The sequence below is a fragment of the Callionymus lyra genome, chromosome 9 (genome assembly GCF_982586985.1).
Source record: "Callionymus lyra chromosome 9, fCalLyr1.hap1.1, whole genome shotgun sequence".
In the NCBI taxonomy this organism is placed as follows: Eukaryota; Metazoa; Chordata; class Actinopteri; order Syngnathiformes; family Callionymidae; genus Callionymus; species Callionymus lyra.
The window spans coordinates 29106325-29132069 of NC_141826.1; the positions used below are offsets into that span (position 1 = coordinate 29106325).

A 25745-nucleotide genomic window follows, 5' to 3' on the forward strand; every position below is an offset into this window, starting at 1 on the left:
ATACATTTTTTAATTTTGTCATTTTGGCGTTTCGTTGTCCATATGTAAATGAAGTGGGCGGGTCCAACATCAGTCTAAGGCAGTGATTGGTTTCAGCCGTGGATCAACTACCACTGCCTTGAGAGCGTCACATGTTCATATTAGCTTCACGGCTATTGCTAGTAATTTATGATCTGATATAGACTTGAATGAGAGAAGATCCCAGTCCAGTGTGTAATGTGTGTAGTTGTACTGCGTTTAAGTTTACTGGGTCAAGAGGCGAGTCCTGAACCACTGAAGGTCTGGGTCCAGAGGCGAGTCCTGAACCACTGAAGGTCTGGGTCCAGAGGCGAGTCCTGAACCACTGAAGGTCTGGGTCCAGAGGCGAGTCCTGAACCACTGAAGGCCTGGGTCCAGAGGCGAGTCCTGAACCACTGAAGGTCTGGGTCCAGAGGCGAGTCCTGAACCACTGAAGGTCTGGGTCCAGAGGCGAGTCCTGAACCACTGAACCACAGCTGGTGATACTGCATTCTTTAGGGTCGTGGTTGTTAAACAAAATCCGTCTCTTGCACACGAACAACACGAACAACTTCTCAAGATGAAAAAAAGATTCTTCAACTCTTCGTCAGCGTCGATCCTTTTGATCAGTTTCTGCAGAAACAATAGCTTTGGATCGACATCCATTGATTTAGTTTGTTTCGCCGGTTTAACCAATCACTACCTTAGACTGATGTTCGACACGCCCACCTAATTTACATACGGACAACAAAATGTATAAATGTATAAATACCTCAATAAATAGAAGATAAAATGTATAAATAAATGTCAAAATGTATAAATGACAAAATGTGTATTAATACATAAAATAGATCCATTCTTTAAATTACATTAGAAGTTATTTATTTATTTTGACATATTGATATTTATGCAAAAATGTATTTATACATTTAGACATTTTAGGTATTTATAAATTTATTTGTACATTTATTTGTACATTTATTTATACATTTATTTATAAATGTATTTGTACATTTATTTATACATTTATTTATAAATGTATTTGTACATTTATTTATACATTTATTTATAAATGTATTTGTACATTTATTTGTACATTTATTTCTACATTTATTTCTACATTTATTTATAAATGTATTTGTACATTTATTTTTACATTTATTTCTACATTTATTTCTACATTTATTTATAAATGTATTTGTACATTTATTTGTACATTTATTTATACATTTATTTATAAATGTATTTGTACATTTATTTTTACATTTATTTCTACATTTATTTCTACATTTATTTATAAATGTATTTGTACATTTATTTCTACATTTATTTCTACATTTATTTATAAATGTATTTGTACATTTATTTGTACATTTATTTGTACATTTATTTATACATTTATTTATAAATGTATTTGTACATTTATTTCTACATTTATTTATACATTTATTTATAAATGTATTTGTACATTTATTTGTACATTTATTTCTACATTTATTTCTACATTTATTTATAAATGTATTTGTACATTTATTTGTACATTTATTTATACATTTATTTATACATTTATTTATACATTTATTTATAAATGTATTTGTACATTTATTTCTACATTTATTTCTACATTTATTTATAAATGTATTTGTACATTTATTTGTACATTTATTTCTACATTTATTTATAAATGTATTTGTACATTTATTTGTACATTTATTTCTACATTTATTTATAAATGTATTTGTACATTTATTTGTACATTTATTTCTACATTTATTTATAAATGTATTTGTACATTTATTTGTACATTTATTTCTACATTTATTTATACATGTATTTATAAATGTATTTGTACATTTATTTGTACATTTATTTGTACATTTATTTATAAATGTATTTGTACATTTATTTGTACATTTATTTATAAATGTATTTGTACATTTATTTGTACATTTATTTCTACATTTATTTATAAATGTATTTGTACATTTATTTGTACATTTATTTCTACATTTATTTATAAATGTATTTGTACATTTATTTGTACATTTATTTCTACATTTATTTATACATGTATTTATAAATGTATTTGTACATTTATTTGTACATTTATTTATAAATGTATTTCTACATTTATTTCTACATTTATTTATAAATGTATTTGTACATTTATTTGTACATTTATTTCTACATTTATTTATAAATGTATTTGTACATTTATTTGTACATTTATTTCTACATTTATTTATAAATGTATTTGTACATTTATTTGTACATTTATTTCTACATTTATTTATACATGTATTTATAAATGTATTTGTACATTTATTTGTACATTTATTTATAAATGTATTTGTACATTTATTTGTACATTTATTTATAAATGTATTTGTACATTTATTTCTACATTTATTTCTACACAAGTTGATTCATAAACACGATCAGCTGCTGACGTTAACGACTCGTCGATGTTGTTTCTATGATTGTTGACGACATCAGATCATGATTCTATCAACGTGACGAGTCGCTTCTTTAGAGTCTGGTCTTCATGAAAACATTAAACGTATCTTAGAAGCGTGAAGTTCTTAAATGATGCTTTAAGTTAAACTTCCGATCAGAAACTGTTCAATAGTTTCCTCGACATGAGAGTAAATCACTCTCTGAAGTCAAACTAGTTTCTCTAACTTGAACATAAACAAACATAAACACCGGATCCATCATCTTGAGGAACACGAGGAGCAGCAGGAGGATCTCCTGAGACCTTCTAGTTCTTCTCAACATGTTCAAATATTCCACGAGACTCGCACAACAACACCTGGAATGAACACGGACAGAACTCCCAGCATGCACCAGAGACACCTTCCTAACTTCAGGGGTTTGTAGCTGCGAGCGAATCTATTGTCACAAGAGCTCAAGGCTTTGTTAGCAGAAGCTTGAAGAACATGGACTCCTGATCTTCTCCTGCAGCAGATCCTTCACCGACGTAACCTTCGTGAAGATGGTTCACAGGTTGATACAGATGTTCAGCTCCAGGTGTTTCTGCTCAATCCATGGAGAAGTTCTCGTCAAACGTTTGAGTCGTTTCTCTGTTTCTAGATGAAGGTCTCAGAGAAAATCTCGCTTCATCTTCTAAACTTAAGCATCACTCGTTTGTTTCACACTTGAAAGAACCGTCGTCTGTCCAGCTGTTCCGGCTCTGCTCTTGGCTCAGCTCACTCTTCACTTAGACCTGAGACATGAACTGACGCGTCAAGAACCCAAGATGGTCCACCAGAGAAGAATCTCTCCTCAAACACTGAGAGGACCTTCCAGCCCTTCAAGACTGAGGATCACGACGTGACGAGGACTGAAGGTTCTGGTCCAAGAAAGCGAAGAGCATCACATCATCTGAAGATAACCAGAGCTGAACCAAAGACCCTCTAGACTCAAAACGGTCTGGCCCGGGTCCACTCTGACCAGGAATGGATCCAGACTCTGAGACGTCACACTAGGATCATCTGACTGAACAAAAACAGACGCAGAACTTATTTTGATTTAAATCAATCAACACAAAGATCAGGAGCTTGAACGTGTCGAAGTTTCATCAAAACTGTATCTTTGGTCAATAATTCACGAGCGAAACTAAAGTCTTGAGCTGATCTGAGCCTGGAGTGAAGTGTTGTGACAGGTGTGACTTCTGGAGGAACATCAGGATTGAACAAATGATCTGGATTTCATCATCGGAGAGAAACAAGTACGAGTCAGTGGACACTACACACATGTGTGTAGTTACTGTGTGAGGATGACATGTGTAGTTACACTTCCTGTGTGAGGATGACATGTGTAGTTACACTTCCTGTGTGAGGATGACATGTGTAGTTACACTTCCTGTGTGAGGACGACATGTGTAGTTACACTTCCTGTGTGAGGACGACATGTGTAGTTACTGTGTGAGGACGACATGTGTAGTTACTGTGTGGGGACGACATGTGTAGTTACACTTCCTGTGTGAGGACGACATGTGTAGTTACACTTCCTGTGTGAGGATGACATGTGTAGTTACTGTGTGAGGATGACATGTGTAGTTACTGTGTGGGGACGACATGTGTAGTTACTGTGTGAGGACGACATGTGTAGTTACACTTCCTGTGTGAGGACGACATGTGTAGTTACACTTCCTGTGTGAGGATGACATGTGTAGTTACACTTCCTGTGTGAGGACGACATGTGTAGTTACACTTCCTGTGTGAGGATGACATGTGTAGTTACACTTCCTGTGTGAGGACGACATGTGTAGTTACACTTCCTGTGTGAGGACGATATGTGTAGTTACACTTCCTGTGTGAGGATGACATGTGTAGTTACTGTGTGAGGACGACATGTGTAGTTACTGTGTGAGGACGACATGTGTAGTTACACTTCCTGTGTGAGGATGACATGTGTAGTTACTGTGTGAGGATGACATGTGTAGTTACTGTGTGAGGACGACATGTGTAGTTACACTTCCTGTGTGAGGATGACATGTGTAGTTACACTTCCTGTGTGAGGACGACATGTGTAGTTACACTTCCTGTGTGAGTCACGGACGACATGTGTAGTTACACTTCCTGTGTGAGGACGACATGTGTAGTTACACTTCCTGTGTGAGTCACGGACGACATGTGTAGTTACACTTCCTGTGTGAGGACGACATGTGTAGTTACACTTCCTGTGTGAGTCATGGACGACATGTGTAGTTACACTTCCTGTGTGAGGACGACATGTGTAGTTACACTTCCTGTGTGAGGATGACATGTGTAGTTACACTTCCTGTGTGAGGACGACATGTGTAGTTACACTTCCTGTGTGAGGACGACATGTGTAGTTACTGTGTGAGGACGACATGTGTAGTTACACTTCCTGTGTGAGGATGACATGTGTAGTTACTGTGTGAGGACGACATGTGTAGTTACACTTCCTGTGTGAGGATGACATGTGTAGTTACTGTGTGAGGACGACATGTGTAGTTACACTTCCTGTGTGAGGACGACATGTGTAGTTACACTTCCTGTGTGAGGATGACATGTGTAGTTACTGTGTGAGGACGACATGTGTAGTTACACTTCCTGTGTGAGGACGACATGTGTAGTTACACTTCCTGTGTGAGGATGACATGTGTAGTTACTGTGTGAGGACGACATGTGTAGTTACACTTCCTGTGTGAGGATGACATGTGTAGTTACACTTCCTGTGTGAGGACGACATGTGTAGTTACACTTCCTGTGTGAGGATGACATGTGTAGTTACTGTGTGAGGACGACATGTGTAGTTACACTTCCTGTGTGAGGACGACATGTGTAGTTACTGTGTGAGGACGACATGTGTAGTTACACTTCCTGTGTGAGGACGACATGTGTAGTTACACTTCCTGTGTGAGGACGACATGTGTAGTTACACTTCCTGTGTGAGGATGACATGTGTAGTTACACTTCCTGTGTGAGGATGACATGTGTAGTTACACTTCCTGTGTGAGGATGACATGTGTAGTTACACTTCCTGTGTGAGGATGACATGTGTAGTTACACTTTCTGTGTGAGTCACGGACGACATGGACTCACAACATGGACACACTTGCAGAAAACTCTCCAGAAGCAGAGACTCGAGGAAAACCACAGCAAAGGTCAGCATCGCAGTTGGAGGAGATTTAAGTCGAAGCAGCCAAAGCACCGCGAGCGTCTTCGCCAAAGGTCGAGACTCGCGGGAAACAGAGCAGCTAAATTACCTCAGTCAGAGCATGCTGGGTAATAAAAGTGCAGGTGAAGAAGGTTTCACTTCCTTCCTGTGTGCGACGTTACAACTTGTTTTACAGCCGTAGTTAAATGAACACTTTATTCTCCGATGATCATGAACATGTCAATGAAATGTATTTAAATCTTTACCTTCACATCCGTTGACACTGTAGTATAACTTTAATAATATATCAATATACTGTATATTTCAAATGTAATCCAACAATTTTCAACTCCTCTTTCTCCTTCCATACCTCTCTCCATCCCTCCCTCTCTCTCCATCCCCCTCTCTCTCCATCCATCTCTCTCTCTGTCTCTCTCCTTCACTCCACCACTCTCTCTCCTTCTCTCTCTCCTTCTCTCTCTCTCTCCATCCCTCCTTCTCTCCCTCCTTCTCTCCTTCTGTGTAAAAAGGTCCAACTGTTCATGTTAATGTCCTCAAAGTTTCTTCTCCTCCTTCTCTCTCAGTAGTTTGTCCTTCACTGCGTCTGAAACTCTAGATTTATGAGAACATTTTGTCACATTTGCTTCTTTCTCTCGTCGGATCCTGTGATGAAGAAAAATCTCTTCAGTCTCTGAGACTCAACCGTCCACGACCAGCTTTAACACATCAGTGCGAGGTCAAAGGTCGAGCAAGACTTCCTGTCTTACCTGAAGGTTCGAAGCCAGCGTTCATTGTTTACGTTCATCGTTACGATCATTAATGATCATTAAAAGGTAAAATTAAGTTAAACTCTACAGAATCTACAGCTTTTACAGAAGAAACATATATTTAACAATATTGTTATTTTAAACATTTACTGTCTTGTACTTTGCAGTTTAAAATAATAACAATAAATGTATATTATTGTGTTAAATTAATGTATGAATTATTATTATTATTCATTAATAATTGACCTCTCGTCGACCCTGACCTCTCGTCACAACACCTGACCTCTCGTGAACTCTGACCTCTCGTCACACACCTGACCTCCTGTGAACTCTGACCTCTCGTCAACACCTGACGATGACTTCTCTTTAATGATCTCAATCACATTTCTGTGGACGTCAGAACCAGAAGTTGATGTTTGTGTGAGAATTGATGCAAACACTGAAGGTTCAAGAACGGAGAACATGACTTGTTCAGTCTCAAGAGCGTCATGAGATCTTCACGAGTTCATCACAAGATCATCACGAGATGATCACGAGATCATCACGAGATCATCACGAGATCATCACGAGTTCATCACGAGTTCATCACGAGATCATCACGAGATCATCACGAGATCATCACGAGATCATCTTCACGAGATCTTCAACAGGTTCATCACAAGATCATCACGAGATCATCACGAGATCATCACGAGATCATCACGAGATCATCACGAGTTCATCACGAGATCATCACGAGATCATCACGAGATCATCACGAGATCATCACGAGTTCATCACGAGATCATCACGAGATCATCACGAGATCATCACGAGTTCATCACGAGATCATCACGAGATCATCACGAGATCATCACGAGATCTTCACGAGTTCATCACGAGATCATCACGAGATCATCACGAGATCATCACAAGATCATCACGAGATCATCACGAGTTCATCACGAGATCATCACGAGATCATCACGAGATCATCACGAGTTCATCACGAGATCATCACGAGATCATCACGAGATCATCACGAGTTCATCACAAGATCATCACGAGATCATCACGAGATCATCACGAGATCATCACGAGATCTTCACGAGATCATCACGAGATCATCACGAGATCATCACGAGATCTTCACGAGATCTTCACGAGATCATCACGAGATCATCACGAGTTCATCACGAGATCATCACGAGATCATCACGAGATCATCACGAGTTCATCACGAGATCATCACCAGATCTTCACCAGATCATCACGAGTTCATCACGAGATCATCACGAGATCATCACGAGTTCATCACGAGATCATCACGAGATCATCACGAGTTCATCACGAGATCATCACCAGATCTTCACGAGATCATCACGAGATCATCACGAGATCATTACGAGATCTTCACGAGATCATCACGAGTTCATCACGAGATCATCACGAGATCATCACGAGATCTTCACGAGATCATCACGAGATCTTCACGAGATCATCACGAGATCATCACGAGATCATCACGAGATCTTCACGAGATCTTCACGAGATCATCACGAGATCTTCACGAGATCATCACGAGATCATCACGAGATCTTCACGAGATCATCACCAGATCATCACGAGTTCATCACCAGATCATCACGAGATCATCACGAGATCATCACGAGATCATCACGAGATCATCACGAGATCATCATGAGATCATCACGAGATCATCACGAGATCATCATGAGATCATCACCAGATCATCACCAGATCATCACGAGTTCATCACGAGATCATCACGAGATCATCACGAGATCATCACGAGTTCATCACGAGATCATCACGAGATCATCACGAGATCATCACGAGATCATCACGAGATCATCACGAGATCATCACCAGATCATCACCAGATCATCACGAGTTCATCACCAGATCATCACCAGATCATCACCAGATCATCACCAGATCATCACCAGATCATCACCAGATCATCACGAGTTCATCACGAGATCATCACGAGATCATCACGAGTTCATCACGAGATCATCACGAGATCATCACGAGATCATCACGAGTTCATCACGAGATCATCACGAGATCTTCACGAGATCATCACGAGATCATCACGAGTTCATCACGAGATCATCACGAGATCATCACGAGATCTTCACGAGATCATCACGAGATCTTCACGAGATCATCACGAGATCTTCACGAGATCATCACGAGATCATCACGAGATCATCACGAGATCATCACGAGATCTTCACGAGATCATCACGAGATCATCACGAGATCATCACGAGATCATCACGAGTTCATCACGAGATCATCACGAGATCATCACGAGATCATCACGAGTTCATCACGAGATCATCACGAGATCTTCACGAGATCTTCACGAGATCATCACGAGATCATCACGAGATCATCACGAGATCATCACGAGATCATCACGAGATCATCACGAGTTCATCACGAGATCATCACGAGATCATCACGAGATCTTCACGAGATCATCACGAGATCATCACGAGATCATCACCAGATCATCACGAGTTCATCACCAGATCATCACGAGTTCATCACGAGATCATCACCAGATCATCACGAGTTCATCACGAGATCATCACCAGATCATCACGAGTTCATCACGAGATCATCACGAGATCATCACGAGTTCATCACCAGATCATCACGAGATCATCACGAGATCATCACCAGATCATCACCAGATCATCACCAGATCATCACCAGATCATCACCAGATCATCACGAGTTCATCACGAGATCATCACGAGATCATCACGAGATCATCACGAGATCATCACGAGATCATCACGAGATCATCACGAGATCATCACGAGATCATCACGAGTTCATCACGAGATCATCACGAGTTCATCACGAGATCATCACGAGATCATCACGAGATCATCACGAGATCATCACAAGATCATCACCAGATCATCACGAGTTCATCACGAGATCATCACGAGTTCATCACGAGATCATCACGAGATCATCACGAGATCATCACGAGATCATCACGAGATCATCACGAGATCATCACGAGATCTTCACGAGATCATCACGAGATCATCACGAGTTCATCACGAGATCTTCACGAGATCATCACGAGATCATCACGAGATCATCACGAGATCATCACGAGATCATCACGAGATCATCACGAGATCATCACGAGTTCATCACGAGTTCATCACGAGATCATCACGAGATCATCACCAGATCATCACCAGATCATCACGAGATCATCACAAGATCATCACATGTAAATATGAAAATATTAATTTTTCCTGAATCAACATCTAAAAAAGTGTCAAAGTTTTTTCATTTATGACCAGAATCTAAATAATGTTTAAACAATAAAACCAGATAAAATGATTGGTCCAGGTTTGGTTGACGATGAGTTCTGATCAAACCACGAACACTCGGATCAGAACCAGGAGAACCTTCTGTACCTTTGCTGGCGCTGTCCACGTGCTCCAGCTCGTCCGGGAAGTTCAGGATCTCGCTGTAGTTTTCCTCACATTTCTCGGCCAGGAAGTGCAGCAGCGTCGTCTTCTGACTGAGAGACTTCGTGTCTCGAAGCTGCAGAAACGAAGCTTCCATGAAGATCAACATCATCAGGAGGAAAAGTCTCAGAAGTCAACAAAACCACGTGAGTCGTTACAGTGATTGACACGCAGCTGGAAATACATGCTGGGAAATCGAACTTGAGAGTCCGACCTTCTGCTCTCAGTGTCGAGTAAAAACACATCAAACTGAACTGAACGTCTGAGATGGAAATAAAGATATTTCTCACTTGTTCTTCTTCTTCTTCTTCTTCTTCATGTTATTTTATAAATGATTTGTTAACGTCTGGTTTTATAGTTTGATATTTATCTTTCAAATTAAATCTTCCATCTTCAGAATAAAAGACTCGAAGCACAGAAGATACAAATGGAATAAAAAGGTGTCGTCGTTCATGAACCTTCTGAGTCTCTGAGGTCAGAGTTCATTCAAACATCCATCGATCGTGTCCTTGACATCACATCCTGCTGAGGGTGGAAGTCATGGGTCGCGCGCGTCTCCCTCGTTCTCATCATCAACCTCCTCCTCGCTGACGAGACCATCAGGTCTCCTGGACGCTCTGGTCCTGATGGACTCCAGTGAGGAGGTCTTTCTTCTGGTCCGTCAACAACAATCAACCTCCTGAGGTCTGATCGTCTCAAGATTCTTTCTCACTTTCTTTTATCAAACAAAACACTTTCTCGCTTCGTTAGAAAGTCTCGCCTGACTTTTGTGTTTTTGATAAATAAATGTGAGGAAAAACACGTTTCAAACGTGAATCATCTCCAGCGTCAGGAGCAGAGACGAGATGATTTGAAGACCGACCTTGCACAGGAAGCCGACGTTGAAGCCGAAGGTCTGAGCGTTCCTGGAGCCGGCGTTCATGTAGTTTCCCACCAGCAGCACCAGCTCCAGCAGCTTCTTGAAGCCCTCGCTCTTCTTCACCTCCTCGCAGGCGAAGGTGACGTTCATGATGTCTGGACGGATGTTGTTCACCTGCTCCTCGAAGGTCAGTTTGAACAGGATCCCGTTGAGTCGCGGCCGCAGGAGCTTCACCGAACTCATCTGTGACATTAGAGCATGAGCTGCAGCTTATAGTTAGAAGTATATAGAAATATATTATAAATCTGTAAATTCATTGACTTTTGATCCAGTTTTTAGTAAAACGAATAAATAAAAACAAAATGAAAACATTCAAATATTTGAAGTATTGCCATAAAAACAGATTTTCATCTGAAGACGCGTCACAAATATCAGTTTATAAATAGAACACGTGTAGATATGGAAAAATAAATCTAACAAGGATTCATTCAAAGATAAAGAAAACAAACTTTAATAAAAACATGAAATCACGTCAGAATAAACATGTCAATTGTAAAACTGAAGCTGCACAAAAACAACGACTTATTGATCTGATCGAGTCGATCGAGTCGATCAGATCAAATCAATAGAGTCTCAGGTTTCACTTCCTGCCGTGGAAGTCGAGTCGAACGTTCAGATGTTGATCATAAAGTGATAACAGCAGCTTCTAAAAACTGACTCTTGGTCTGATGTGAAGCTGCTGCTGTGAGGTCAAAGGTCAACATGTTTCTCTTGACATGACAGTTGCCATGGAGATGAAGAGTTTCACTTCTGTCAATGAACTTGAACACAAACACAACTACACACAACACTTTGTTGTGTATTATCTTATCATTTTACTTCTCTTAACCCGTGTGTTGTCTCTGGGTCAAAGTGACCCGAAAGCCTTCGACCCAGACACACACACACACAAGGGTTAAAAAAAACAAATTGATCTTTTAAGTGTATTTGATTTATGAAAATATTACCCAGAATGCTGTTGGTGACGTCTCAACAAAACTAACAGATGTCAAACTAGAAACATCGTGAAACATCGTGAAACATCGTGAAACATCGTGAAACATCGTGAAACATCGTGAAACATCGTGAAACATCGTGAAACATCGTGAAACATCGTGAAACATCGTGAAACGTCATGAAACATCATGAACTGTCAATCACACTTTTGAAGGGTCAGAATAGTTTAGGAAGAGAGAGAACGAGAGGGAATATTTGAAGTGTGTCTTTTCTCAGGACATGAAGTCACACAACAACAACAACAACAACAACAACAACAACAACAACAACAACACTTATACTCACCACGATGCCAAACTGCTCCGACTCCACCAGCTCTTCATATTCACTCTTCAGTTCCGCCAACGAGTTCAACTCCTTCTGCTCCGGCAGGTTCTTTATCAGGTTCTACACACACACACACACACACACACGGACACACACACACACACACACACACACGGACACACACGCACACACACACACACACAATAAACATTAGCTTCATTAAAAGGTTAAACTTGTATTTTCTTTTCTATTATTTTATTTTAGTTTTTGCTGAAACATGTTTTGTTTTCGTCGATCCGCTGGCGTGTAAAATTGTGTGCGACTGACAGAAGCAAATGTTAATTGTTCACTCAAAGGTCAACAAAGTGACTACGATCGACCAGAGTGACTTTGGCGGCAGTTGAACATCTCTGGGGGACAAAGAGGGAAAGATGCCCTTTAGAGGGTCTCAGCTCCTCATTAGCTGCTGATGCTCCTCAGCAACCAAACATGAGCTCCAGCTTCAACTGCTGCTTCAGCGACTCGTCCTCAGGATCACTTTCTGTGGAACCAGTTCAGGATCATCAGGTCCGTGTTGGTCGTGAAATCAAATGATTGTTACAAATGAACTCAACATTTCGTGCCTCAAAATAAACCATAGGAACACATTTATAACATCTATATATAAACTATTTATTTTAAGAGACGACAAAACATCAACTTAAAACAGAAAAAAGATGCTTAAAAAAGGAAGAACCGACAGTTTGTGTTTTACGTCAACGAATCAATCAGTTGTCGTCGGATCAGACGCTGCTGCTCCGGCGTGTTTTAAACACACAGTGTTTTTAAACACACACAGTGTTTTTAAACACACACAGTGTTTTTAAACACACACAGATAGTGTTTTTAAACACACACAGTGTTTTTAAACACACACAGATAGTGTTTTTAAACACACACAGATAGTGTTTTTAAACACACGCACACAGTGTTTTTAAACACACACACACACAGTGTTTTTAAACACACACAGATAGTGTTTTTAAACACACGCACAGTGTTTTTAAACACACACAGATAGTGTTTTTAAACACACGCACACAGTGTTTTTAAACACACACACACACAGTGTTTTTAAACACACACAGATAGTGTTTTTAAACACACACAGATAGTGTTTTTAAACACACACAGATAGTGTTTTTAAACACACACAGATAGTGTTTTTAAACACACACAGTGTTTTTAAACACACACACAGATAGTGTTTTTAAACACACACACAGATAGTGTTTTTAAACACACACAGTGTTTTTAAACACACACAGATAGTGTTTTTAAACATACACAGATAGTGTTTTTAAACACACACAGATAGTGTTTTTAAAAACACACAGATAGTGTTTTTAAACACACACAGTGTTTTTAAACACACACAGATAGTGTTTTTAAACACACACAGATAGTGTTTTTAAACACACACAGATAGTGTTTTTAAACACACGCACACAGTGTTTTTAAACACACACACACAGTGTTTTTAAACACACACAGATAGTGTTTTTAAACACACACAGATAGTGTTTTTAAACACACACAGATAGTGTTTTTAAACACACGCACACAGTGTTTTTAAACACACACACACAGTGTTTTTAAACACACACAGATAGTGTTTTTAAACACACACTACGACGAGGCTCAGTTCAGTCTAATGTAACAAACATAGATCTTTTTTTCCTAAATTTAAAATGTTTTATTGGTTGCGAGTCAGTGTTAAAAGGAAGACTTTGTTTAAACTAGTTAAACTAGTTAAACTAGTACTAAACTCATGAGGTGTCGAGACTCGTCGGCTCGTGACGCTGAAGAGACTGAATCAGGTTCAATAATCGTACGAGAAGGTCTTGAGCTCTGAGTGAACCACGTCCGTCCTGAAGAAGATCTTGAGCTCTGAGTGAACCACGTCCGTCCTGAAGAAGATCTTGAGCTCTGAGTGAACCACGTCCGTCCTGAAGAAGATCTTGAGGCTCAGACGTGACTCACGGAGCAGCAGGTGCTCGTGTTCAGAAGCTCCGACGACTCACTGATCCAGACGTGAGGTTTGAGAAGAACATCTCGGCTCAAGAACATATGTTCGAGGCAGCAGATGAAGCGACACGAGACGTTATTAAAGAAGGTTAAAGCCGTTGATTTCTGCCACCGTGGAGTCTCCCCTGGGGAGCTGGGATCTTCATCAGAGACACGTCAGATCTTCTCGTATGTTTTTAACGTCACAGTCGTGACATCACAGCAGAAGCGTGACCTCGCGTCACCAGCAACATCTTCTTCTCTTCATCTGCTCTTCAAAGTTCTTCAAAGTTCTTCAAAGTTCTTCTGCCTTCGACGCTTCACAGCAAAGTTGCTGCAGATGTTTGTCACGCGACGCGACAGAAGGTCGAAGATCTCGTTGAATATTCATGTTTTGTTATGTTTTCTGTTTATTCAAACATCTATTTTTATTCACTCGAGTTTGTTTTATAACATTTTACTTTCAAACACTTTTGCTTCTCTTTTGTTTTACCTTTGATTTCTATCGTCATTAAAGCCACACTATGTAACATTTGTCCTCCTTTCTCATCCGTCCATCATCTGTAGCAGCGGTTCATAGGTCAAAGGTCAGTAGGTGGCGCTCTCACTTTAAATGAGGCTGTTTAAATGACTCCAGGGCGACATCTAGAGGACGACAATGAAACTGTCTTGAATGACTTCCACATAAGAAACATCTGTCGAGAGGATGTTCTTCTAAACACTGATGTTCCACAGAAGACGATCAACACAATCCGTGGACAGTTGTGTGAGATCCTGAGTGACAGGCTGCAGAGCGACTCTGGCAGATTCTAAAATCGCATTAGCGTGAAAGAAAGAAGTGATGGAAGGAGAAGAAGGTAAACATAGGATGATGGACGGAGAGCGAGAGAAGAAGGATTCCTTTGATGGTCGGGGAGGAGAACCTGACAGATTTAACGTGACATTAAACGCGTCCGTCAGCAGCAGCAGAGCTTCTGGATGCAGACGTGAGCATCTTCCAGGTGAGAGGAGGAGGCGGAGCAGGAAGTGACGTCACGTGACAGGAAGCAGGTGAACTGTTTCCAACAAAACCCTGTGAGTCGGACAATGAAAGTCTGGTTTGAAAACTCGTCTCTCATGATGTCATGAAAGCTGCTGGAAGCGACTGTCAATCAAGCGAGGAGACGCCGGCGAACACAACACACACAAATTAATTTGTTTGTGCTTCAGAAAGTGAGAGCGACGAGCCAGCTGTCGCCGCGACGACGAGCCGAGTGTAAAATAAAAAAACTAAATTACGCTGCAGTAAGAAAAGCATCAGCCCTGAGGAGGAACAGTACCTGGACAGGTGAGCAACGTGTCACAGCAGGAGTCCAGCGTGACGATAACATCACCATAAGAGTCGTTAACGTCTCGTCCGGTTCGAGCCTGACTCGCACAAGGAGTGCAAACCAACAACGCTGCCCCCAGAATGCACTGGGGTGACATGCAAATGCCCGAAGACGCTCCTCGCACCTGTTGTCAGAACAAAGCTGGCTGGAGCTGCAGCTCCGCCGCCGACGGGCATCGAGATGATAATGGCTGCTTGCATATGGATGAGCGCGTGATTGACAAGAGAAACAAACAATAATAACAAGGAGGGCTGCAGTCCAGGCTCCCGGGGGAGCTGCTGGAAAGGTTGTTACCATGGCAGAGGTGAGTCGTGAGCCTTCGCTGAAGAGACTCTTCATAGTTGCTTTTCATACGTTTCTAGACGAAGAATGTTTTCAACGACATGATTCTGAAGAAGCTTCACTGACTAACAAACTTCATCTTGAGATTCAAACCTTGAGCACAAACACTCTGAGGTCATTCCTGGACCTACGATGGATCCAGACCCAGATGTTTTGGTCACAACATCTGGAAGATCTTGATGCAAACAAACGCGGTTATTAACGAATCGACTGCGAGATGAAAAACGACTTCAGACCGAGAGAAGAACGAGAGTCGAGACTGAAGACAAAAATAATCCATTCATTCTCCACTGATTCCATTATCAGGGTCGCGGGGGCTGGAGTCTATCCCAGCTAGTCGGGTGCGAGGCAGGTGACATGTCACCAGGCTTTCACAGGACACACACACACACACACACACACACACACACACACACACACACACACACACCTGCAGACAATTGTATGTTGATACAATCGTTCAAGAATGACCTTGAGAACATCAACGTGTCGTGTGAGAACATGAATGTTTGAAGCCACGATTCTCACACCAGCTTTAATGTCACAGATTCTGATGTGGATCCATCTTTCAGTCGCTGTCAGGTGTGACCGGACGGGACCAGACCAGACCAGACCAGACCGGACCAGACCAGACCGGACCAGACCAGACCGGACCAGACCAGACCGGACCAGACCAGACCGGACCAGACCAGACCAGACCGGACCACACCGGACCGGACCGGACCGGACCGGACCAGACCAGACCAGACCAGACCGGACCGCACCGGACCGGACCGGACCGGACCGGACCGGACCGGACCGGACCAGACCGGAGTCACCGGCTCAGCGCTGGCGTGGAGAAGAAAGCGCCGCCGTCTGACTTCACAGGAGCAACAGTTGAAGCTCCATCAGCAGATACATCTGGTTACACGGCGGCTGGATTGGCATCTTCACACAGAAGACTTTGAGGAGCATGTGCAGCTGAAGGCTTCAGATGCTCGGATAACGACGCGCTCGCGGCGTGACGTTGTATCTCACGGCGTGAAATCAAACACGTGAAGATCATCATCAGATCTTTACGAAAGTCTTCATGGATAAGTGGTCGAGCCTCAGAGCTTCTGATGAAGATGTTGATGTTGTGACTTCTTTTCCTCGTCCACATCTTCACCGTGAAACCATCTCAAGCGTCACGGCGAACCATGATTGACGGGCAGGAAGTGAGGTCAGAGGAGACGCCGCTCGCCGACATGATGACTCGTCAGTGTTTGATCTGCACTTGGGAATGAAAACTCCGCGGAGCGTTGCCAGAGATCACATGGATCTCAGAGAACGTTTGCCAGGATTCATGAGAACATGAGCTTCAGACGTTTAAACACTTGATTCACTTCTTCACGGACGGAGATGAAGAAATAAAACTTGAATTTATAAAACTTTCACGATGAAGATGAAACCATGTTTCCATCACATCAACACAAAACACAAAAACTACAACAAAACAAAACAAGGATCAAATCTAATTGTTATAATAAAATAATTCAAATATATATTGAATTTAAAAATCAAATCTTTATAAATATTGAACACTTTAATTCTTATGTTCATTCAGACAAAAAAGTGTCAGTTTAGAGGTTTTTTTACATTTTAAATTAAACTATTTTCTGTCCAAACTGAAGATGAAAAGAATAAAATAAATCTTTATCTTTATATCTTTCTTTACATCTTAATATGTTAATATGTTAATATCTTTATATCTATCTTTACATCTTAATATCTTAATATGTTAATATGTTAATATCTTTATATCTATCTTTACATCTTAATATGTTAATATGTTAATATGTTAATATCTTTATATCTTTACATCTTTACATCTTTACATCTTAATATCTTTATATCTTTATATCTTTATATCTTTATTTCTTAATATGTTTATATGTTTATATGTTTATATCTTTATATCTTAATATCTTAATATCTTTATATCTTAATATGTTTATATCTTAATATGTTAATATGTTAATATCTTTATATCTTTATATCTTTATATCTTAATATCTTAATATGTTAATATCTTAATATGTTTATATCTTTATATCTTTATATCTTTATTTCTTAATATGTTAATATGTTTATATGTTTATATGTTTATATGTTTATATGTTTATATCTTAATATGTTTATATCTTAATATGTTTATATGTTAATATGTTAATATGTTAATATGTTAATATCTTTATATCTTTATATGTTAATATGTTAATATGTTAATATGTTAATATCTTTATATCTTTATATCTTAATATGTTTATATCTATATATCTTAATATCTCTACAGAAATAAGAGCGAGCGAGCGAGCGAACGAACGAACGAACGAACGAACGAACGAACGAACGAACGAACGAACGAACGAACGAACGAACGAACGAACGAACGAACGAACGAACGAACGAACGAACGAACGAACGAACGAACGAATGAATGAACGAATGAATGAATGAATGAATGGATGATGACTTCATGAAATGATCTTCTTAATAACATTTCTCCATCTGCTCTTCCCTCGTTCTTCCCTCGTTCACTTCTTTGATGAGACATGTGACACTGAAGCACTTGTTATTATCATGTGATCGATCGTGTTATTGTTCTTATTATTAGCTCCAGTGATGTGTGAAACCTGCAGGACCATCAGGAGGAGCTCCATGTGTAGCTGGTCCTCAGTGAAGCTCATAAAGTGCACGTGAGCACATTTTGTCTCAGACAGAATTAGTTTCCTTTCATGATGGTTTTGCTTTTATTTGATTGGTGTGACTGCAGAAGCCTCACGCTGCGGCGCCGCTGGACTCCAGAGGTCCGTGTGGATAAATGGTGATTGGCGTGAGGCTGGAGTGGGTGGTGGAGATGATTCATCAGCGTAATGAGTCTGGATGAGCAGCTGCAGACGCAGCAGCAGGACGTCTTTTAAATTCTCATGTTTTAACTTCCATTCAATCTCGTCTTCACATGGAAACACATCCACCAAGACAGTGAGAATCTGTTTGCTGACTTATTGCTGACATTCAGTCTGAACGACAATGAACCACAACATTATGACCAGGACTGGAACGAGTCTCCAGTGCAGACGAGCGAAGAGAAAAATATCCTTCAATGCATTTGTGTTTCTTTGTTCACAGATGGAAGAAACACAAAAACACTGAAGGGTCACAGATTAGATTCGTCTCGTTGACAAACACATGGAGAAGAACTCGTCAGTCGTTCATCTTCTGCAGAATGAACAGAGTCGACCTTGAATAGTATCAATTAAACCCAGCTAATGATCACATGACTTTCTATATTTATTCTCAAATATATGCTGTCCAGCTGCGAGCGTCGACTGCAGCGACACCAGAACACAATATATGGCTGCAGTTTGTAAGCGACGCCCAGAGGATCGTCCTCCCTTTTTAATTAACGCTCATGAAAGCAGAAGAAAAGAGAAATAAACAAGAGTTCTCGCAGAAGCTCATCAATCACCGGACGAACAATGGCGCCGCAGAAAAGTGGGAGGATTCAGCCAAGATGTGTCCTTCGTCATCCTTTATGAGACGATGAACGCTTCGGTCGCGGAGAGAAGATCACGTTTAAAATGAGGTCAACGACCTCAACGACCTCAACGACCTTCTCAGGGTTTTCTTCCTCCATGATCTCCAGTCAACAATCGTTGAAGTTAAGACTCAAGACATGTTTTCACTTTTACAACAAGTTTTTCTTTCAACTAAAACATAAACACTTGTATCAGTAAATGTACCAACTATATTTACTTACTTGATTTACTTAAATATGTTTTATAAAAGTGATGTTTTTCATGCTCAACACAAAAGTAACACACAACTCAACATGAGGTACGATGACAACACAACACAACAGGTTTCAATACATTTGCTTCTTTTTTAAAATTTTAGTTTGTTTTGTGGTTGAAGTCATGAAACTGAAGAAGAAATACGTCCGAAAACTGGACTCACTGTATCCTCTTGTACCCAGTCAGCGCTGAGATCTCGCGGGATTTCATTTTTCTTTTGGCTGTGGACGACTCAATGATATATAGATATATAAATATATAAATATATGTTTTATTGTATTTCACATCCTTAATTGAATACAAATAAACCAAAACATGATCAATGATGAGAATAAAATGATTTGAAAGCTTAAATAAATGACATTTGTTTAAAAATGTGTTGTTTTTATGTAAACGTTGAAGTAAAGTTGGTGAAAAGAAAATATATATTGTGTTTATGCTAATTCAAGTTTTACAGTGAAAACTCTGATTAAACAGCTGCAGCTCAGAGTCTCTCATTTAAAGGAACTAAGTTGATGAAACGTTTGTTTGGCTCGACTGAAGACAAACCCTGGACGTCGTGGTCACTGCGAGCATCAGTCTCACCTGGATGAGAGACTCGCTCAGGCGTTGCTCGTCCACCTCCAGCACGATGTCTCGGATCTCTTCGTACGGCAGGCGGAACGATCCCAGGAAGATTGCTGTGATGGAGAGAACAGAGTCATTTCCTCTCTTCTTTTATGAGCTTCACTCACTCGTTTCAGCTTCATTGCTCTTCACACCAGATGACCGAAGAGTGTCGCCGGAAACTAATATTCTCTCCGTCACTCGAGTCGTGAGTTTGTGTCGCTGACCACGAGCGAAGCAGTCGAACCTCGTCCAGTTAATAAGCAGGGAGAGTAAAGCAGTCGTGGACGAGCGCCGCAGGGAAGATCCTCGCCGTCGCGCTCCAGGTGCGATGCCTACGGTGGAATGTGGAGCTGCTGGTGAATCCAGGTGGAAGTCACAGGTGGAACTTTGTTAATGAGTCGGAGATTCACTCAACAGCTGCTCGGCAGCGTCGGGTCCACAGGTCTGTGTTTGATACGCAACAAACCATAGTCGCTGCTGCTGCTTCTCAAGCTCAGCCAATCACTGCTGACTAGGATTCTCACCTCTTTCTACCATCTTTTAGTTTTGAAATGAGCCAGAAGTCTGATGGAACTCAGCTCACCTACGAGAGTTTGATTTGAAACATCAAAAAGTAAAGTCCAAAGATGAAGGATCGTTGAATGGAAACAGTTAAAGAAAAGTAAATTCTAAGGGACAGAAAAAAAGGTTTCTAGCGTTTTCAAACTACGAGAGACAGTAGAATGACAGTAGAATGACAGTAGAATGAAAGTAGAATGAAAGTAGAATGAAAGTAGAATGGAAGTAGAATGAAAGTAGAATGGAAATAGAATGAAAGTAGAATGGAAGTAGAATGAAAGTAGAATGACAGTAGAATGAAAGTAGAATGGAAGTAGAATGAAAGTAGAATGGAAGTAGAATGACAGTAGAGTGAAAGTAGAATGACAGTAGAATGAAAGTAGAATGACAGTAGAATGACAGTAGAATGACAGTAGAATGACAGTAGAATGAAAGTAGAATGGAAGTAGAATGACAGTAGAATGAAAGTAGAATGACAGTAGAATGACAGTAGAATGAAAGTAGAATGAAAGTAGAATGAAAGTAGAATGGAAGTAGAATGACAGTAGAATGGAAGTAGAATGAAAGTAGAATGGAAATAGAATGAAAGTAGAATGGAAGTAGAATGAAAGTAGAATGACAGTAGAATGAAAGTAGAATGGAAGTAGAATGAAAGTAGAATGGAAGTAGAATGACAGTAGAATGAAAGTAGAATGACAGTAGAATGAAAGTAGAATGACAGTAGAATGACAGTAGAATGACAGTAGAATGAAAGTAGAATGAAAGTAGAATGAAAGTAGAATGGAAGTAGAATGAAAGTAGAATGGAAATAGAATGAAAGTAGAATGGAAGTAGAATGAAAGTAGAATGACAGTAGAATGAAAGTAGAATGGAAGTAGAATGAAAGTAGAATGGAAGTAGAATGACAGTAGAATGAAAGTAGAATGACAGTAGAATGAAAGTAGAATGACAGTAGAATGACAGTAGAATGACAGTAGAATGACCGTAGAATGACAGTAGAATGAAAGTAGAATGGAAGTAGAATGACAGTAGAATGAAAGTAGAATGACAGTAGAATGAAAGTAGAATGAAAGTAGAATGGAAGTAGAATGACAGTAGAATGAAAGTAGAATGACAGTAGAATGAAAGTAGAATGACAGTAGAATGACAGTAGAATGACAGTAGAATGACAGTAGAATGAAAGTAGAATGGAAGTAGAATGACAGTAGAATGAAAGTAGAATGACAGTAGAATGAAAGTAGAATGACAGTAGAATGAAAGTAGAATGACAGTAGAATGAAAATAGAATGACAGTAGAATGAAAGTAGAATGACAGTAGAATGAAAGTAGAATGACAGTAGAATGAAAGTAGAATGGAAGTAGAATGACAGTAGAATGAAAGTAGAATGACAGTAGAATGAAAGTAGAATGACAGTAGAATGAAAGTAGAATGACAGTAGAATGACAGTAGAATGACAGTAGAATGAAAGTAGAATGACAGTAGAATGAAAGTAGAATGACAGTAGAATGAAAGTAGAATGGAAGTAGAATGACAGTAGAATGAAAGTAGAATGACAGTAGAATGAAAGTAGAATGACAGTAGAATGAAAGTAGAATGAAAGTAGAATGAAAGTAGAATGACAGTAGAATGACAGTAGAATGAAAGTAGAATGAAAGTAGAATGAAAGTAGAATGACAGTAGAATGACAGTAGAATGACAGTAGAATGAAAGTAGAATGAAAGTAGAATGACAGTAGAATGACAGTAGAATGACAGTAGAATGAAAGTAGAATGAAAGTAGAATGACAGTAGAATGACAGTAGAATGACAGTAGAATGAGAGTAGAATGAAAGTAGAATGACAGTAGAATGACAGTAGAATGAAAGTAGAATGACAGTAGAATGAAAGTAGAATGAAAGTAGAATGACAGTAGAATGACAGTAGAATGAAAGTAGAATGACAGTAGAATGAAAGTAGAATGAAAGTAGAATGACAGTAGAATGAAAGTAGAATGAAAGTAGAATGACAGTAGAATGAAAGTAGAATGACAGTAGAATGAAAGTAGAATGACAGTAGAATGAAAGTAGAATGACAGTAGAATGAAAGTAGAATGACAGTAGAATGACAGTAGAATGACAGTAGAATGAAAGTAGAATGAAAGTAGAATGACAGTAGAATGAAAGTAGAATGACAGTAGAATGACAGTAGAATGACAGTAGAATGACAGTAGAATGACAGTAGAATGACAGTAGAATGACAGTAGAATGAAAGTAGAATGACAGTAGAATGAAAGTAGAGTGACAGTAGAATGACAGTAGAATGACAGTAGAATGACAGTAGAATGACAGTAGAATGAAAGTAGAATGACAGTAGAATGAAAGTAGAATGACAGTAGAATGACAGTAGAATGACAGTAGAATGAAAGTAGAATGACAGTAGAATGACAGTAGAATGACAGTAGAATGACAGTAGAATGAAAGTAGAATGACAGTAGAATGAAAGTAGAATGACAGTAGAATGAAAGTAGAATGACAGTAGAATGACAGTAGAATGACAGTAGAATGACAGTAGAATGACAGTAGAATGACAGTAGAATGAAAGTAGAATGACAGTAGAATGAAAGTAGAATGACAGTAGAATGAAAGTAGAATGAAAGTAGAATGACAGTAGAATGAAAGTAGAATGACAGTAGAATGAAAGTAGAACTTCACCATATGAACGGTTGATTTGTAATAAATGACCTTTCAATGGGTTAATAACGGCTGATCATGTTATTAACATCACAAAAACATTGACTTATCATCTAAATATAGTTTGCTCTTCATCTCTAGCCGAACTGTTGAAGTTTGTTTGAAGCTCTAATGATATAAAAACATGTTATTTATATATATTCATATATTCATAGACGCTAACGTTTCATTAGAAATGTGCTCGAGGCCGAGCCAGAAGTCGAACGAATGCCTACATCGAGCCTGAAAGACCATGAAACTGTTGGAAGATGCATGTTGTTCATTCAAGCTTCTGAATGTATTGTCCGTCCATCAAACACCAGGAAGTACAGTCGCATCACTGATGACATCTCTGTGTTTCACCGTCACTGTGGAGGTGATACTGTTGCTCAAGAGCACATGTCCTTCTGGAGGTGATATTTTCTACACCAGCCTTCTGGCTCATTCAACGACCATCTGCTCTGTGATGGAGGACGACTTTGACGCGTATCAACATCGTAGCAACATTTACACGAATGGAACAACATTCTGACTGATTCACATATGTGTGGACATTTACAAACATATGAACGACATTAACAAACATAAACAACATTTACAAACATAAACAACATTTACAAACATATGAACGACATTAACAAACATATGAACGACATTAACAAACATATGAACGACATTAAAAAACATAAACGACATTAACAAACATATGAACGACATTAACAAACATATGAACGACATTAACAAACATATGAACGACATTAAAAAACATAAACGACATTAACAAACATATGAACGACATTAACAAACATATGAACGACATTAAAAAACATAAACAACATTAACAAACATATGAACGACATTTACAAACATTAATGACATTTACAAACACATTTACAAACATATGAACAACATTTACAAACACATTTACAAACACATTTACAAACATATGAACAACATTTACAAACACATTAACAAACATATGAACAACATTTACAAACACATTAACAAACATATGAACAACATTTACAAACACATTTACAAACACATTTACAAACATATGAACAACATTTACAAACACATTTACAAACACATTTACAAACACATTTACAAACACATTTTCAAACATATGAACAACATTTACAAACACATTTACAAACACATGAACAAACACATGAACGACATCAAAAATCTATACTTACAAAGATTCTGTGCCGTCTTAGCATCGAGGACACGAAGCTCCTTCGCCTTCTTCTTGAACTGTTGCATCCTGTCGTCCGTCTCGTCTTTGACGTCTTTTCTCGCTGCAAGAGAAACAAAGATGGATGTTGTTGTTCTGTGGGAGGAAACCAGAGTGTCTGGAGTAAACCTGGCATTAACCACGTGGATCGATGGAGCTTCAGTGAAATGCTAACGAATGATGACTTAATGAAGATGAGTGTTAAACACACAGGCGGCCATCTTGAGACTCTATAGATCCCACACTGAAGGTCATCAAATGTCAACGAAGCAATCATCGGGTCGTCAAACGTCGATGGTCGTTAAGAAGCGAGATTTAGCTTCTGACTCGTTCTAATGACTCCTTCTAATGACTCGTTCTAGTGACTCGTTCTAATGACTCGTTCTAATGACTCGTTCTAATGACTCTTGTACGAGTCCTGCGTCATGAGAGAGTCGTACGATCAGAGGCGCGACTTCAAGAGATGTCGTCTAGCATTGAGCGAAACACACACACACACACACACACACACACACATACACACACACACACACACACCCACACACACATACACACACACACACACACACACACACACACACACACACACACACACTCTCACACACACACACACACACACATACACACACACACACACACACACTCACACACACACACACACATACACACACACACACACACACACACACACACACACACACACACACACACACACTCTCACACACACACACACACACACATACACACACACACACACACACACTCACACACACACACACACACACACACACACACACACACCTCAGTCCACCTGCTACAATCGTCCAAATCACTTCAAAATCTGACGAAAGATTCCAAACGTGTCACGAGCACCTGATCGTTTTCTGCTTCATTGAAAATATATTTTTCTCTGTTGAGTTTAGTTTCAATAGTTTCATCGATAAATGTTTCTGGAAAGAAAGAAGATATTTTCC

General features: G+C 39.4%; 1 protein-coding gene across 8 annotated transcripts in view; it reads right to left on the minus strand.

Moving 5' to 3' along the window:
• The window catches only part of diaph2 (diaphanous-related formin 2), a 289859-nt gene that overhangs the window by 133186 nt on the left and 130928 nt on the right, over positions 1–25745 (minus strand). For all 8 annotated transcript variants that reach the window (XR_015712824.1, XR_015712823.1, XM_087799075.1 and 5 more), the window contains 5 exons: positions 24734–24835; positions 20245–20339; positions 12105–12206; positions 10767–11006; positions 9851–9980 (listed from right to left, as the gene is read on the minus strand). Coding sequence is in view for 6 of the 8 variants with exons in the window: in XM_087799075.1 (XP_087655201.1) it covers positions 9851–9980; positions 10767–11006; positions 12105–12206; positions 20245–20339; positions 24734–24835 (669 nt within the window). In the remaining 2 variants the exon portion in view is untranslated. The remainder of the gene's footprint in view (positions 1–9850; positions 9981–10766; positions 11007–12104; positions 12207–20244; positions 20340–24733; positions 24836–25745) is intronic.